Source organism: Oncorhynchus kisutch, unplaced genomic scaffold (genome assembly GCF_002021735.2).
Source record: "Oncorhynchus kisutch isolate 150728-3 unplaced genomic scaffold, Okis_V2 scaffold3147, whole genome shotgun sequence".
NCBI lineage: Eukaryota > Metazoa > Chordata > Actinopteri > Salmoniformes > Salmonidae > Oncorhynchus > Oncorhynchus kisutch.
The window spans coordinates 532,001-548,680 of record NW_022265092.1 but is presented as its reverse complement, the minus strand read 5'-3'; the positions used below and the strand labels follow the sequence as shown (position 1 = coordinate 548,680).

General features: G+C 41.9%; 1 protein-coding gene across 2 annotated transcripts in view; it reads left to right on the top strand.

The window, feature by feature from the left end:
- LOC109885249 (phytanoyl-CoA hydroxylase-interacting protein-like) overlaps positions 1–11,196 on the top strand; it is a 32,151-nt gene extending 20,955 nt beyond the window's left edge. Inside the window, exons 3-5 of one of the 2 annotated variants that reach the window (XM_031820237.1) lie at positions 1,535–1,709; positions 4,291–4,408; positions 9,784–11,196. In XM_031820237.1, the coding sequence (XP_031676097.1) occupies positions 1,535–1,709; positions 4,291–4,408; positions 9,784–10,345 (855 nt within the window). In that variant the 3' untranslated portion in view covers positions 10,346–11,196. The remainder of the gene's footprint in view (positions 1–1,534; positions 1,710–4,290; positions 4,409–9,783) is intronic. The other variant, XM_031820238.1, reaches the window with a different exon arrangement.
- The last annotated feature ends 5,484 nt before the right edge of the window (positions 11,197–16,680 follow it).

Below are 16,680 nucleotides of genomic sequence, written 5' to 3'. Positions count from 1 at the left end.
ATGTCTCCACTAAGCTGGTTGTCTGTCTCTGTGTTTCAGGATGTCTCCACTAAGCTGGTTGTCTGTCTCTGTGTTTCCAGATGTCTCCACTAAACTGAGTGTCTCTATCTATTTTTCAGGATGTTCCTAATTAGCTGGCTGGTTGTCTTTCCCTGTGTTTCAGGATGTCTCCACTAAGCTGGTTGTCTGTCTCTGTGTTTCAGGATGTCCCCGCTAAGCTGGTTGTTTGTCTCTGTGTTTCAGGATAAAATCAAATCAAAAATCAAATCAAATTTATTTATATAGCCCTTCGTACATCAGCTGATATCTCAAAGTGCTGTACAGAAACCCAGCCTAAAACCCCAAACAGCAAGCAATGCAGGTGTAGAAGCACAGTGGCTAGGAAAAACTCCCTTGAAAGGCCAAAACCTAGGAAGAAACCTAGAGAGGAACCAGGCTATGTGGGGTGGCCAGTCCTCTTCTGGCTGTGCCGGGTGGAGATTATAACAGAACATGGCCAAGATGTTCAAATGTTCATAAATGACCATCATGGTCGTATAATAATAAGGCAGAACAGTTGAAACTGGAGCAGCAGCACGGTCAGATGGACTGGGGACAGCAAGGAGTCATCATGTCAGGTAGTCCTGGGGCATGGTCCTAGGGCTCAGGTCCTCCGAGAGAGAGAAAGAAAGAGAGAAGGAGAGAATTAGAGAACGCACACTTAGATTCACACAGGACACCGAATAGGACAGGAGAAGTACTCCAGATATAACAAACTGACCCTAGCCCCCCGACACAAACTACTGCAGCATAATTACTGGAGGCTGAGACAGGAGGGGTCAGGAGACACTGTGGGGACATCCTGAAACGGATGTCCCCACTAAGCTGGTTGTTTGTCTCTGTGTTTCAGGATGTCCCCACTAAGCTTCTTGTCTGTCTCTGTGTTTCAGGACGTCCCAATTACATTGGTTTTCTGTCCCTGTGTTTAAGGATGTTCCCACGAAGCTGGTTGTTGGTCTCCATTTTTCTGGATGTCTCCTCTAAGCTAGATGTCTGTCCATTCGTTTCAGGATGTCCTCACTAAGCTTGTTGTTAGTTCTTGTGTTTCACCACTAAGTCTGCTGGCTGCCTGTCCCTGTGTTTCAGGATGTCCCCACTAAGCTGCTGGCTGCCTGTCCCTGTGTTTCAGGATGTCCCCACTAAACTGGCTGTCAGTCCCTGTGTTTTCGGATGTCTCCACTATAATGGTTGTCTGTCCCTGTGTTTCAGGATGTCCCCACTAAGCTGCTGGCTGCCTGTCCCTGTGTTTCAGGCTGTCCCCACTAAACTGGCTGTCTGTCCCTGTGTTTTCGGATGTCTCCACTATAATGGTTGTCTGTCCCTGTGTTTCAGGATGTCCCCACTAAGCTGGTGGCTGCCTGTCCCTGTGTTTCAGGATGTCTCCACTAAGCTGGCTGCCTGTCCCTGTGTTTCAGGATGTCCCCACTAAACTGTCTGTCTGTCCCTGTGTTTTTGGATGTCTCCACTATAATGCTTGTCTGTCCCTGTGTTTCAGGATGTCCCCACTAAGCTGGTGGCGAAGGTGGTGCCACTGCCCATGACAGTGAGAGGCCACTGGTTCCTGAGCCCCAGGACAGATTACACTGTAGCTGTCCAGACTGCCTCCAAACAGAGTGACGGGAACTATGCTGTCTCTGAATGGAGTGAGGTCATCGAATTCTACACTGCAGGTGAGAACAAGGGGAGGAGCGAGGGGGTGAGAAACAGAAAAGAAAGAGTGATGAAATAGAGAGAAACAGGAGAGGGAGTGTATGAAGATGTAGAGAGCTGGAGGGAGAATTACAGAGAGCTGGTGGGAGAATTACAGAGAGCTGGTGGGAGAATTACAGAGAGCTGGTGGGAGAATTACAGAGAGCTGGTGGGAGAATTACAGAGAGCTGGTGGGAGAATTAGAGAGAGCTGGTGGGAGAATTAGAGAGAGCTGGTGGGAGAATTAGAGAGAGCTGGTGGGAGAATTACAGAGAGCTGGTGGGAGAATTACAGAGAGCTGGTGGGAGAATTACAGAGAGCTGGTGGGAGAATTACAGAGAGCTGGTGGGAGAATTACAGAGAGCTGGTGGGAGAATTAGAGAGAGCTGGTGGGAGAATTACAGAGAGCTGGTGGGAGAATTACAGAGAGCTGGTGGGAGAATTAGAGAGAGCTGGTGGGAGAATTAGAGAGAGCTGGTGGGAGAATTAGAGAGAGCTGGTGGGAGAATTAGAGAGAGCTGGTGGGAGAATTACAGAGAGCTGGTGGGAGAATTACAGAGAGCTGGTGGGAGAATTAGAGAGAGCTGGTGGGAGAATTAGAGAGAGCTGGTGGGAGAATTAGAGAGAGCTGGTGGGAGAATTAGAGAGAGCTGGTGGGATAATTACAGAGAGCTGGTGGGAGAATTACAGAGAGCTGGTGGGAGAATTACAGAGAGCTGGTGGGAGAATTACAGAGAGCTGGTGGGAGAGAGAGTTTAATTAAGGGAATAACCATGTCAATGAGCAGAGAGACAGCTGATGGTTTAGAGTTAAATAGCAGCAGAGATGTGACAGTGATTTCTTGATGGATGTAATGGTTTTCTTTAGGTGAAGTAGAGGCGGACCAAAATGCAGCGTGGTTGTTATTCATTGTACTGTAATAAAGAAACTGTACACGAATAAACTAACAAAACAACAAACGTGCGAAAACCTAAAACAGTCCTATCTGGTGCAAAACACAGAGACAGGAACAATCACCCACAAACACACAGTGAAACCCAGGCTACCTAAATATGGTTCCCAATCAGAGACAATGACTAACACCTGCCTCTGATTGAGAACCATATCAGGCCAGACATAGAAATAGACAAACAAGACATCCAACATAGAATGCCCACTCAGATCACACCCTGACCAACCAAAACATAGAAACATACAAAGCAAACTATGGTCAGGGTGTGACAATGGAGGACTAGAATAGCACCAAAGTCATCGTCATTGAGGCAGATGGCTCCAGTCCTCCAGGGTCACAACAACCAACTGACAATCAACTGGCAACCAAATGACAACTTCCTCAGGTTTTAATCCCCTGTGGAATGGAAAAAGTGCAAGTTTGGTCTGTTTCAAGCAGACCACAATAGTCCCTGTGCCCAAGAACAACCTGCCTAATTGACTACATACCCGTAGCAATCACGTCCGTAGCCATGAAGTGCTTTGAAAGGCTGGTAATGACTCACATAAACACCATTATTCCAGAAACCCTAAACCCACTCCAATTTGTATACTGCCCAAACAGATCCACAGATAATGCAATCTCTACTGCACTCCACACTGCCCTTTCCCACATGGACAAAAGGAACACTTATGTGAGAATGTTATTCATTGACTACAGCTCAGCGTTCAACACCATAGTACCCTCAAAGCTCATCACTAAGCTAAGGATCCTAGGACTAAACACCTCCCTCCACAAATGGATCCTGGACTTCCTGACTGGCCGCCCCCAAGTGGTGAGTAACACATCTGCCACGCTGATCCTCAACACTGGAGCTCCCCAGGGGTGTGTGCTCAGTCCCCTCCTATACTCCCTGTTCCCCCACGACTGCATGGCCAGGCACGACTCCAACACCATCATTAAGTTTGCAGACAACGACGAGAATGCCTATAGGGAGGATGTCAGAGACTTGGCCGGGTGGTGCCAGAATAACAACCTATCCCTCAACGTAACCAAGACTAAGGAGATGATTGTGGACTACAAGAAAAGGAGGACCAAGTACACCCCCATTCTCTTCGATGGGGCTGTAGTGGAGCAGGTTGAGATCTTCAAGTTCCTTGGTGTCCACATCACCGACAAACTAGAATGGTCCAAACACACCAAGACAGTCGTGAAGAGGGCACGACAAAGCCTATTCCCCCTCAGGAAACGAAAAAGATTTGGCATGGGTCCTGAGATCCTCAAAAGGTTCTACAGTTGGAGCCTCCCGGGTGGCGCAGTGGTCTAGAGCACTGCATCGCAGCACTAGCTGTGCCTCCAGAGACTCTGGGTTCGCGCCCAGGTTCTGTCGCAGCCTGCCACGACCGGGAGGTCCTAACCCTACTGTTTTTCACTGTCTTTTTACTGTTGTTTATATTTCTTTACTTAGCTATTGTTCACCTAATACCCTTTTTGCACTATTGGTTAGAGCCTGTAAGTCAGCATTTCACTGTGAGGTGAAATTACAGTTAGAGCCGGTTGTATTCGGCGCACATGACAAATACATTTTGATTTGATTCAAATAACTATTATTATTTGTATTTTTTCCCCAGACTACTCTACTGTGCATCTGATACAGTTGCTGGAGAAGGCCGAGGGGATAGCTGGTAGGATGTTGAGATTCTCAGTGTTTTATCGGAACCAGCAGAATGACTACTTCAATAAAACGAGGTACATACAGCATTTTCTCTCAACTTTTAAAAGCTGAACAGCTTTCTATTGCTAACGAGAGAGTAGATGGTAGTATTGAATTGATACTAGTATTGGTAATAGTGTTGATAATAGTATTGGTAATAGTATTGTATTCATAATAGTATTTGATAATAGTATTGTATTGATAATGGTATTTGGCAATAGTATTGCATTTCTATTAGTATTGGTAATAGTATTGTATTTCTAATAGTATTGGTAATAGTATTGTATTCATAATAGTATTGCTAATAGTAGTGTATTCTTAATAGTAATCTTACTAGTATTGTATTCATAATAGTATTGTATTCTTACCAGTACTGGTATCAGCATTGGTACTAGTATTGTATTCTTAATAATATTGGTAATAGTATTGTATTCATAACAGTATTGGTATCAGTAATGGTACTAGTATTGTATTCATAATAGTATTGTATTCTTACCAGTACTGGTATCAGCATTGGTACTAGTATTGTATTCTTAATAATATTGGTAATAGTATTGTATTCATAATAGTATTGTATTCATAATAGTATCGGTAATAATATTGTATTCATAACAGTATTGGTATCAGTAATGGTACTAGTATTGTATTCTTAATAGTATTGGTAATATTATTGTATTCATAATAGTATTGTATCGATAATAGTATTGGTAATAGTATCGTATTGATAATACTATTGTATTCATAACAATACTGGTAATAGTATTGTATTGGTAATAGTATTGTATTGGTAAGAGTATTGGTAATAGTATTGTATTGGTAATAGTATTGTATTGGTAATAGTATTGTATTGGTAAGAGTATTGGTAATAGTATTGTATTCATAACAGCATTGGTAATAGTATTGGTACTATAATAGTATTCATAATAGTATAGGTAATAGTATCGTATTGGTAAGAGTATTGTATTCATAACAGCATTGGTAATAGTATTGGTACTATAATAGTATTCATAATAGTATAGGTAATAGTATTGTAAATAGTATTATATTCATAACAGTATTGGTAATAGTATTGTATTGATAATAGTATTGGCAATAGTATTGTATTAGTAACAGCATTGGTAATAGTATTGGTACTAGTATTGTTTTTCATAATAGTATTGGTAATAGTATTGTGTTGGTAATAGTATTGTATTGGTAATAGTAATGTATTGGCAATAGTATTGTATTGATAATAGTCTTGTTAATAGTATTTGGTAATAGTATTGTGTCGGTAATAGTATTGTATTGATAATGATATTGGTAATAGTATTTGGTGATAGTATTGTATTGGTAGTAGTATTGTATTGATAATAGTATTATATTGATATTAGTATAGGTAATAGTATTGTATTGGTAGTAGCATTGTACTCTTATTAGTATTGGTAGTAGTATTGTACTCTTATTAGTATTGTATTCATAATAGTATTGGTAGTAGTATTGTACTCTTATTAGTATTGTATTCATAATAGTATTGATAATAGTGTTGGTAGCTGCATTGTATTCTTAATAGTATAGTATTAGTAATAGTATTAGTAATAGTATTGTATTGGTAATAGTATTATATTGATAATAGTATAGGTAATAGTATTGTATTGGTAATAGTATTATATTGATAATAGTATAGGTAATAGTATTGTATTGGTAATAGTATTGTATTGGTAATAGTATTGTATTGGTAATAGTATTGTATTGGTAACAGTATATGTAATAGTATTGTATTGGTAATAGTATATGTAATAGTATTGTATTGGTAATAGTATTGTATTGGTAACAGTATTGTATTGGTAATAGTATATGTAATAGTATTGTATTGGTAATAGTATATGTAATAGTATTGTATTGGTAATAGTATTGTATTGGTAACAGTATTGTATTGGTAATAGTATATGTAATAGTATTGTATTGGTAATAGTATATGTAATAGTATTGTATTGGTAATAGTATTGTATTGGTAATAGTATTGTATTGGTAATAGTATTGTATTGGTAATAGTATTGTATTGGTAGTAGTATATGTAATAGTATTGTATTGATAACAGTATATGTAATAGTATTGTATTGATAATAGTATTGTATTGATAATAGTATATGTAATAGTATTGTATTGATAATAGTATTGTATTGATAATAGTATATGTAATAGTATTGTATTGATAATAGTATATGTAATAGTATTGTATTGATAACAGTATTGTATTGATAATAGTATTGTATTGGTAATAGTATATGTAATAGTATTGTATTGGTAATAGTATATGTAATAGTATTGTATTGGTAATAGTATATGTAATAGTATTGTATATGTAATAGTATTGTATTGGTAATAGTATATGTAATAGTATTGTATTGGTAATAGTATTGGTAATAGTATTGTATTGATAACAGTATTGTATTGATAATAGTATTGTATTGGTAATAGTATTGTATTGGTAATAGTATATGTAATAGTATTGTATTGGTAATAGTATATGTAATAGTATTGTATTGGTAATAGTATTGTATTGGTAATAGTATATGTAATAGTATTGTATTGGTAATAGTATTGTATTGGTAACAGTATTGTATTGGTAATAGTATATGTAATAGTATTGTATTGGTAATAGTATATGTAATAGTATTGTATTGGTAATAGTATTGTATCTGTAATAGTATTGTATTGATAACAGTATTGTATTCATAATGGTATTGTATTGGTAGTAGTATTGTATCTGTAATAGTATTGTATTGGTAGTAGTATTGTATTGGTAATAGTATTGTATTGATAACAGTATTGTATTCATAATGGTATTGTATTGGTAGTAGTATTGTATCTGTAATAGTATTGTATTGGTAGTAGTATTGTATTGGTAATAGTATTGTATTGATAACAGTATTGTATTCATAATGGTATTGTATTGGTAGTAGTATTGTATCTGTAATAGTATTGTATTGGTAGTAGTATTGTATTGGTAATAGTATTGTATCTGTAATAGTATTGTATTGGTAGTAGTATTGTATTGGTAGTAGTATTGTATTGGTAATAGTATTGTATATGTAGTAGTATTGTATTGGTAGTAGTATTGTATTGATAGTATTGATGATAGTATTGTATTGGTAGTAGTATTGTATTGGTAGTAGTATTGATGATAGTATTGGTAACTGCATTGTATTCATGGGCGGCAGGTCGCCTACTGGTTAGAGTGTTGGACTTGTAATTGAATGGTTGAAAGATTGAATCCCCGAGCTGACAAGGTAAAAATCTGTCATTCTGCCTTGAACAAGGCAGGTAACCCACTGTTCCTAGGCCGTCATTGAAAATAAGAATTTGTTCTTAACTGACTTGCCTAGTTAAATAAAGGATAAATAGTTGTATTGATAACAATATTGCTTTCCTGTGGTCCAGACAACAGCCAGTAACAGACTAATGTAGCACTGAAAATATCTGATCTGGTTAATTATTTATAGTATTATTCAGATCTAAATATCTGATCTGGTTAATTATTTATAGTATCATCTCATTATCACAGTGAAGAGCACTCAGGTCAAAGCCTCTCCTCCTCAGCAGAGACTGACAGCTTCTGGTTCTGCATTATGGAATCTCTTACCTCTCTCAGTATCTGTCAAATGACTAAGATTCTCAACGTTGACCCGTAGAGGCAAATCAAATCAAATCAAATGTATTTATATAACCCTTCGTACATCAGCTGATATCTCAAAGTGCTGTACAGAATCTCAGCCTAAAACCCCAAACAGCAAGCAATGCAGGTGTTGAAGCACGTTGGCTAGGAAAAACTACCTAGAAAGGCCAAAACCCAGGAAGAAACCTAGAGAGGAACCAGGCTATGAGGGGTGGCCAGTCCTCTTCTGGCTGTGCCAGGTGGAGATTATAACAGAACATGGCCAAGATGTTCAAATGTTCATAAATTACCAGCATTGTCAAATAATAATAATCACAGGCAGAACAGTTGAAACTGGAGCAGCAGCACGGCCAGGTGGACTGGGGACAGCAAGGAGTCATCATGCCAGGTAGTCCTGAGGCATGGCCCTAGAGCTCAGGTCCTCCGAGGGAGAGAAAGAAAGAGAGAAAGAGAGAATTAGAGAGAGCATACTTAAATTCACGCAGGACACCGGATAAGACAGGAGAAGTACTCCAGATATAACAAACTGACCCTAGCCCCCCGACACATAAACTACTGCAGCATAAATATTGGAGGCTGAGACAGGAGGGGTCAGGAGACACTGTGGCCCCATCCGAGGACACCCCCGGACAGGGCCAAACAGGAAGGATATAACCCCACCCACTTTGCCAAAGCACAGCCCCCACACCACTAGAGGGATATCTTCAACCACCAACTTACCATCCTGAGACAAGGTTGAGTATAGCCCACAAATATCGCCACCACGGCACAAACCAAGGGGGGGCGCCAACCCAGACAGGAAGATCACATCAGTGACTCAACCCACTCAAGTGACGCACCCTTCCTAGGGACGGCATGAAAGAGCACCAGTAAGCCAGTGACTCAGCCCCTGTAATAGGGTTAAAGGCAGAGAATCCCAGTGGAAAGAGGGGAACCGGCCAGGCAGAGACAGCAAGGGCGGTTCATTGCTCCAGAGCCTTTCCGTTCACCTTCACACTCCTGGGCCAGACTACACTCAATCATATGACCCACTGAAGAGATGAGTCCTCAGTAGGTTGAGACAGAGTCTGCGTCTCTCACATGGGTAGGCAGACCGTTCCATAAAAATGGAGCTCTATAGGAGAAAGCCCTGCCTCAAGCTGTTTGCTTAGAAATTCTAGGGACAATTAGGAGGCCTGCGTCTTGTGACCGTAGCGTACGTGTAGGTATGTACGGCAGGACCAGATCGGGGAGATAGGTAGGAGCAAGCCCATGTAATGTTTTGTAGGTTAGCTGTAAAACCGTGAAATCAGCCCTTGCCTTGACAGGAAGCCAGTGTAGAGAGGTTAGCACTGGAGTAATATGATCCATTTTTTTGGTTCTAGTCAGGATTCTAGCAGCCGTATTTATCACTAACTGAAGTTTATTTAGTGCTTTATCCGGGTAGCCGGAAAGTAGAGCATTGCAGTAGTCTAACCTAGAAGTGACAAAAGCATGGATTAATTTTTCTGCATCATTTTTGGACAGAAAGTTTCAGATTTTTGCAATGTTACTTACGTAGATGGAAAAAAGCTGGTCCTTCACAGTTTTATTTGAGACTACTGTACAACCATTAAGAGTAATTGTCAGATTCAACAGAAGATCTCTTTGTTTCTTGGGAGAGCAGAGTTCTGTTCTGGTGTAGACTCAGAGTTCTGTTCCCTTGCTGATTGTCTGTCTCTGTGTTTGATAGTGTTTGCATGCTGGTTGATTAACGTGGTCTGGTGTGGTGATAAGCCCCTCTTGTGGTTCCAGAGAGACACAGGACAACCGGATGCTCCCGACTGTAAAGGACAACAGTGGCAGCCACGGCTCTCCCATCAGTGGCAAGCTGGAAGGCATCTACTTCAGCTGCAACACGGAGTTCAACACAGGCAAGCCCCCCCAGGACTCCCCCTACGGACGCTACCGCTTCGAGATCCAGGCCGAGGTCCTGTTCAACCCCAAGACCAACCTGTACTTCGGGGACTTCTACTGCATGTACACAGCCTACCACTACGTGATCCTGGTGCTGGCCCCAGAGGGCTCCCCAGGGGACCGATTCTGTAAGGGCCGCCTCCCGGCGCTGGACATCTTAGACAACTGCTTCCTGACATGCACCCAGGAGGAGGAGGAGGGGGGGGGGCTGGTGTTCCACCACGCCCAGGATGTGATTCTGGAGGTGATTTACACCGAGCCCGTGGACCTGGCCCTAGGCAGCGTGGAGGAGATCCAAGGACACCAGCTCAGTAGCATGTCCACCATCAATGCTAAGAAGGACCCCAGTTGTAAGACCTGCAACATCAGCGTGGGACGCTAACCAGCAAACTGTGGGGGAGGAAGGGGGCGTTACTACGAGGTCCCTGCAGTTCTACGGATAATAATACTTCTCTAACCCTATTGGCTGTGGTGATTCTCTAATCCTATTGGCTGTGGTGATTCTCTAACCCTATTGGCAGTGATGATTCTCTAACCCTATTGGCTGTGGTGATTCTCTAACCCTATTGGCAGTGATGATTCTCTAACCCTATTGGCTGTGGTGATTCTCTAACCCTATTGGCTGTGGTGATTCTCTAACCCTATTGGCAGTGATGATTCTCTAACCCTATTGGCTGTGGTGATTCTCTAACCCTATTGGCTGTGGTGACTCTCTAACCCTATTGGCTGTGGTGATTCTAACAGTCATATTATACATATTAACAGTCTAACAGTCATATTATACAGGTGCAATGTAATGATATGCCAAAGGTAACAACACCTTGACCAAGCTGCTAGAAGCAAGCCGTGGTAACAGCTTCAACAAGGCATAATGGATTAGTATTACGTAACATGGTCTTGTAATGGAATGTGATTACTGGATGATTCTACGGTAGTGATTCATTTCGATCGTGGGTGATAGGTATTGCGGTTTTTAAAGACAAGTTCCTACGGTGCTGACATATCCAGCGTTTACAGTGAATGGGATCTCCACGAATGAAGGAACAATACCTATAACCCGCAATGGGATTAAATCCCAGCCTGAAGCATGGCAGGTTGCAGCATTACACTGATGTCAGTCTGATGTCTTCACATCCTCGTTGTTGTCTGATGGGTTCTGTGTTATATGTATTGCAATCATTAACAGAAACCACATTATCCTGTGTTCAACATAATAAACATCTCAGAACAAAGATAGAACATGTTATTTTTACTGTATAAAAAACAAGTGAACCCGACTTTGATCACAGCCAAAGGATAGATTAGAAACATTCTAAACAAAATAACTGTTACGTCAGTAAAAGCTAAGTGAGCCTGTGGTAAAGCTAACATTCAAACTGGTCGTGTATCAGAGGTAGGGTAGCCTAGTGGTTAGAGCGTGTGACTAGTGTGACTAGTAACCGGAAGGTTGCGATTTCAAACCCCTGAGCTGACAAGGTATAAATCTGTCGTTCTGCCCCTGAACAGGCAGTTAACCCATTGTTCCTAGGCCGTCATTGAAAATAAGAATTTGTTCTTAACTGACTTGCCTGGTTAAAAAATTAAAAGAGGATGTGTACAATCGATCCTGACCAAGACACATGATTGGATAGAAATGTGTCACATTTAACCACAGCTGACTGTAGCTCAACAGTTGATGTTGGTTGAAATGCAGAGACACAAAACAAGAGTGAATTCTACTGCAGTCAACTGTTACAATCTGACATGGTTCTGATTGTGGATTCTTGATGACAGGGCAGGCTTGAACAGAGTTGGATTTTGAGCCATTTATAGCGGTGTCTCATGCTGTACACACTTAGAAAACAAGGTGCTATCTAGAATCTAAAATTGATCTTTAGCTGTCCCCATTGGAGAAACCTTTAAATAAACCTTTTGGTTCTAGGTAGAACCCTTTTGGTTGCAGGTAGAACTCTTTTGGTTCCAGGTAGAACTCTTTTGGTTGCAGGTAGAACTATTTTGGTTGCAGGTGCAACTCTTTTGGTTGCAGGTAGAACTCTTTTGGTTCCAGGTAGAACCCTTTTGGTTGCAGGTAGAACTCTTTTGGTTCCAGGTAGAACCCATAACTCCTTTGGTTGCAGGTAGAACCCTTTTGGTTGCAGGTAGAACTCTTTTGGTGGCAGGTAGAACCCATAACTCCTTTGGTTGCAGGTAGAACCCTTTTGGTTCCAGGTAGAACTCTTTTGGTTGCAGGTAGAACTCTTTTGGTTGCAGGTAGAACCCATAACTCCTTTGGTTGCAGGTAGAACCCTTTTGGTTCCAGGTAGAACTCTTTTGGTTGCAGGTAGAACTCTTTTGGTTCCAGGTAGAACTCTTTTGGTTGCAGGTAGAACCCATAACTCCTTTGGTTGCAGGTAGAACTATTTTGGTTGCAGGTAGAACTCTTTTGGTTCCAGGTAGAACCCATAACTCCTTTGGTTGCAGGTAGAACCCTTTTGGTTGCAGGTAGAACTCTTTTGGTGGCAGGTAGAACCCATAACTCCTTTGGTTGCAGGTAGAACCCTTTTGGTTCCAGGTAGAACTCTTTTGGTTGCAGGTAGAACTCTTTTGGTTCCAGGTAGAACTCTTGTGGTTGCAGGTAGAACCCATAACTCCTTTGGTTGCAGGTAGAACTATTTTGGTTGCAGGTAGAACTCTTTTGGTTGCAGGTAGAACTATTTTGGTTCCAGGTAGAACTCTTTTGGTTCCAGGTAGAACTCTTTTGGTTGCATGTAGAACTATTTTGGTTCCAGGTAGAACTCTTTTGGTTCCAGGTAGAACTCTTTTGGTTGCAGGTGCAACTCTTTTGGTTGCAGGTAGAACTATTTTGGTTCCAGGTAGAACTCTTTTGGTTGCAGGTAGAACTCTTTTGGTTGCAGGTAGAACTCTTTTGGTTGCAGGTAGAACTCTTTTGGTTGCAGGTAGAACTCTTTTGGTTTCAGGTAGAACTATTTTGGTTCCAGGTAGAACCCTTTTGGTTCCAGGTAGAACTCTTTTGGTTGCAGGTAGAACTCTTTTGGTTCCAGGTAGAACTCTTTTGGTTGCAGGTGCAACTCTTTTGGTTGCAGGTAGAACTCTTTTGGTTCCAGGTAGAACTATTTTGGTTCCAGGTAGAACCCTTTTGGTTGCCGGTTGTTCTGCCCCTGAACAAGGCAGTTAATCGACTGTTCCTAGGCTGTCATTGAAAATAAGAATTTGTTCTTAATTGTTCCCAAGAAAGCTAAGGTAACTGAACTAAATGACTATTTATTTATTTTTTATTTTACCTTTATTTAACCAGGTAGGCAAGTTGAGAACAAGTTCTCATTTACAATTGCGACCTGGCCAAGATAAAGCAAAGCAGTTTGACAGATAAAACGACACAGAGTTACACATGGAGTAAAAACAAACATACAGTCAATAATGCAGTATAAACAAGTCTATATACAATGTGAGCAAATGAGGTGAGAAGGGAGGTAAAGGCAAAAAAGGCCATGATGGCAAAGTAAATACAATATAGCAAGTAAAATACTGGAATGGTAGTTTTGCAATGGAAGAATGTGCAAAGTAGAAATAAAAAATAATGGGGTGCAAAGGAGCAAAATAAATAAATAAATAAAAATTAAATACAGTTGGGAAAGAGGTAGTTGTTTGGGCTAAATTATAGGTGGGCTATGTACAGGTGCAGTAATCTGTGAGCTGCTCTGACAGTTGGTGCTTAAAGCTAGTGAGGGAGATAAGTATTTCCAGTTTCAGAGATTTTTGTAGTTCGTTCCAGTCATTGGCAGCAGAGAACTGGAAGGAGAGGCGGCCAAAGAAAGAATTGGTTTTGGGGGTGACTAGAGAGATATACCTGCTGGAGCGTGTGCTACAGGTGGGAGATGCTATGGTGACCAGCGAGCTGAGATAAGGGGGGACTTTACCTAGCAGGGTCTTGTAGATGACATGGAGCCAGTGGGTTTGGCGACGAGTATGAAGCGAGGGCCAGCCAACGAGAGCGTACAGGTCGCAATGGTGGGTAGTATATGGGGCTTTGGTGATAAAACGGATTGCACTGTGATAGACTGCATCCAATTTGTTGAGTAGGGTATTGGAGGCTATTTTGTAAATGACATCGCCAAAGTCGAGGATTGGTAGGATGGTCAGTTTTACAAGGGTATGTTTGGCAGCATGAGTGAAGGATGCTTTGTTGCGAAATAGGAAGCCAATTCTAGATTTAACTTTGGATTGGAGATGTTTGATATGGGTCTGGAAGGAGAGTTTACAGTCTAACCAGACACCTAAGTATTTGTAGTTGTCCACGTATTCTAAGTCAGAGCCGTCCAGAGTAGTGATGTTGGACAGGCGGGTAGGTGCAGGTAGCGATCGGTTGAAGAGCATGCATTTAGTTTTACTTGTATTTAAGAGCAATTGGAGGCCACGGAAGGAGAGTTGTATGGCATTGAAGCTTGCCTGGAGGGTTGTTAACACAGTGTCCAAAGAAGGGCCGGAAGTATACAGAATGGTGTCGTCTGCGTAGAGGTGGATCAGGGACTCACCAGCAGCAAGAGCGACCTCATTGATGTATACAGAGAAGAGAGTCGGTCCAAGAATTGAACCCTGTGGCACCCCCATAGAGACTGCCAGAGGTCCGGACAGCAGACCCTCCGATTTGACACACTGAACTCTATCAGAGAAGTAGTTGGTGAACCAGGCGAGGCAATCATTTGAGAAACCAAGGCTGTCGAGTCTGCCGATGAGGATATGGTGATTGACAGAGTCGAAAGCCTTGGCCAGATCAATGAATACGGCTGCACAGTAATGTTTCTTATCGATGGCGGTTAAGATATCGTTTAGGACCTTGAGCGTGGCTGAGGTGCACCCATGACCAGCTCTGAAACCAGTTGCATAGCAGAGAAGGTATGGTGAGATTCGAAATGGTCGGTAATCTGTTTGTTGACTTGGCTTTCGAAGACCTTAGAAAGGCACGGTAGGATAGATATAGGTCTGTAGCAGTTTGGGTCAAGAGTGTCCCCCCCTTTGAAGAGGGGGATGACCGCAGCTGCTTTCCATTCTTTGGGAATCTCAGACGACACGAAAGAGAGGTTGAACAGGCTAGTAATAGGGGTGGCAACAATTTCGGCAGATAATTTTAGAAAGAAAGGGTCCAGATTGTCTAGCCCGGCTGATTTGTAGGGGTCCAGATTTTGCAGCTCTTTCAGAACATCAGCTGAATGGATTTGGGAGAAGGAGAAATGGGGAAGGCTTGGGCGAGTTGCTGTTGGGGGTGCAGTGCTGTTGTCCGGGGTAGGAGTAGCCAGGTGGAAAGCATGGCCAGCCGTAGAAAAATGCTTATTGAAATTCTCAATTATGGTGGACTATGGTCCGTAGCACTCACTTCTGTCATCACAAAGTGCTTTGAGAGACTAGTCAAGGATCATATCACCTGTTACCCTAGACCCACTCCAATTTTCTTACCGCCCCAATAGATCCACAAACGATGCAATCGCCTGCACACTGCCCTATCCCATCTGGACAAGAGGAATGCCTATGTAAGAATGCTGTTCATTGACTACAGCTCAGCATTTTAATTTTTTAAAATTAAATTTAACCAGGTAGGCCAGTTGAGAACAAGTTCTCATTTACAACTGCGACCTGGCCAAGATAAAGCAGAGTAGTGAGACGAAAACAACACAGAGTTACACATAAACAAACGTACAGTCAATAACACAATAGAAAAATATATGTACAGTGTGCAAATGTAGAAGAGTAGTGAGGTAAGGCAATAAATAGAGGTGAAATAATTATAATTTAGCATTAACACGGGAGTGATAGATGTGCAGATGATGATGTCCAAATAAAGATACTGGGTTGCAAGAGGAAAATAACAATATGGGGATGAGGTAGTTGGGTGGGCTATTTACAGATGGGCTGTGTACAGGTACAGTGATCGGTAAGCTGCTCTGACAGCTGATGCTTAAAGTTAAAGAGAGGGAGATATGAGACTCCAGCTTCAGTGATTTTTGCAACACCATAGTACCCTCCAAACTCATCATTAAGCTTGAGACCCTGGGTCTCGACCCCGTCCTGTGCAAATAGGTCCTGGACTTCCTGACGGGCCGCCCTCAGGTGATGAAGGTAGGAAACAACATCTCCACTCCGCTGATCTTCAACACTGGGGCACCACAAGGGTTCATTCTCAGCCCTCTCCTGAACTCCCTGTTCACCCACTACTGCGTGGCCATGCACGCCTCCAACTCAATCACCAAGTTTGCAGACGACTCTACAGTGGTTGGCTTAATTACCAACAATGACAAGACGGTCTACAGCAAGGATGTGAGGGCCCTTGGAGTGTGGTGTCAGGAACATAACCTCTCATTCAATGTCAGCAAAACAAAAGAGATGATTCGGAAACAGGAAACAGCAAAGGGAGCACCCCCCTATCCACATCGACGGGACAGCATTGACGGGACAGGTGGAAAGTTTTAAGTTCCTCTGTGTACATATCACCGACAAACTGAAATGGTCCACCCACACAGACAGTGTGGTGAAGAAGGTGCAACAGCAACCTCTTCAACCTCAGGAGGCTGAAAAAACCCTCACTAACTTTTACAGGTGCACAATTGAGAGCATCCTGTCGGGCTGTATCACCGCCTGGTACGGCAACTGCACCGCCCACAACCGCAAGGCTCTCCAGAGGGTGGTGCGGTCTGTCCAACGCATCACCGGGGGAAAACTACCTGC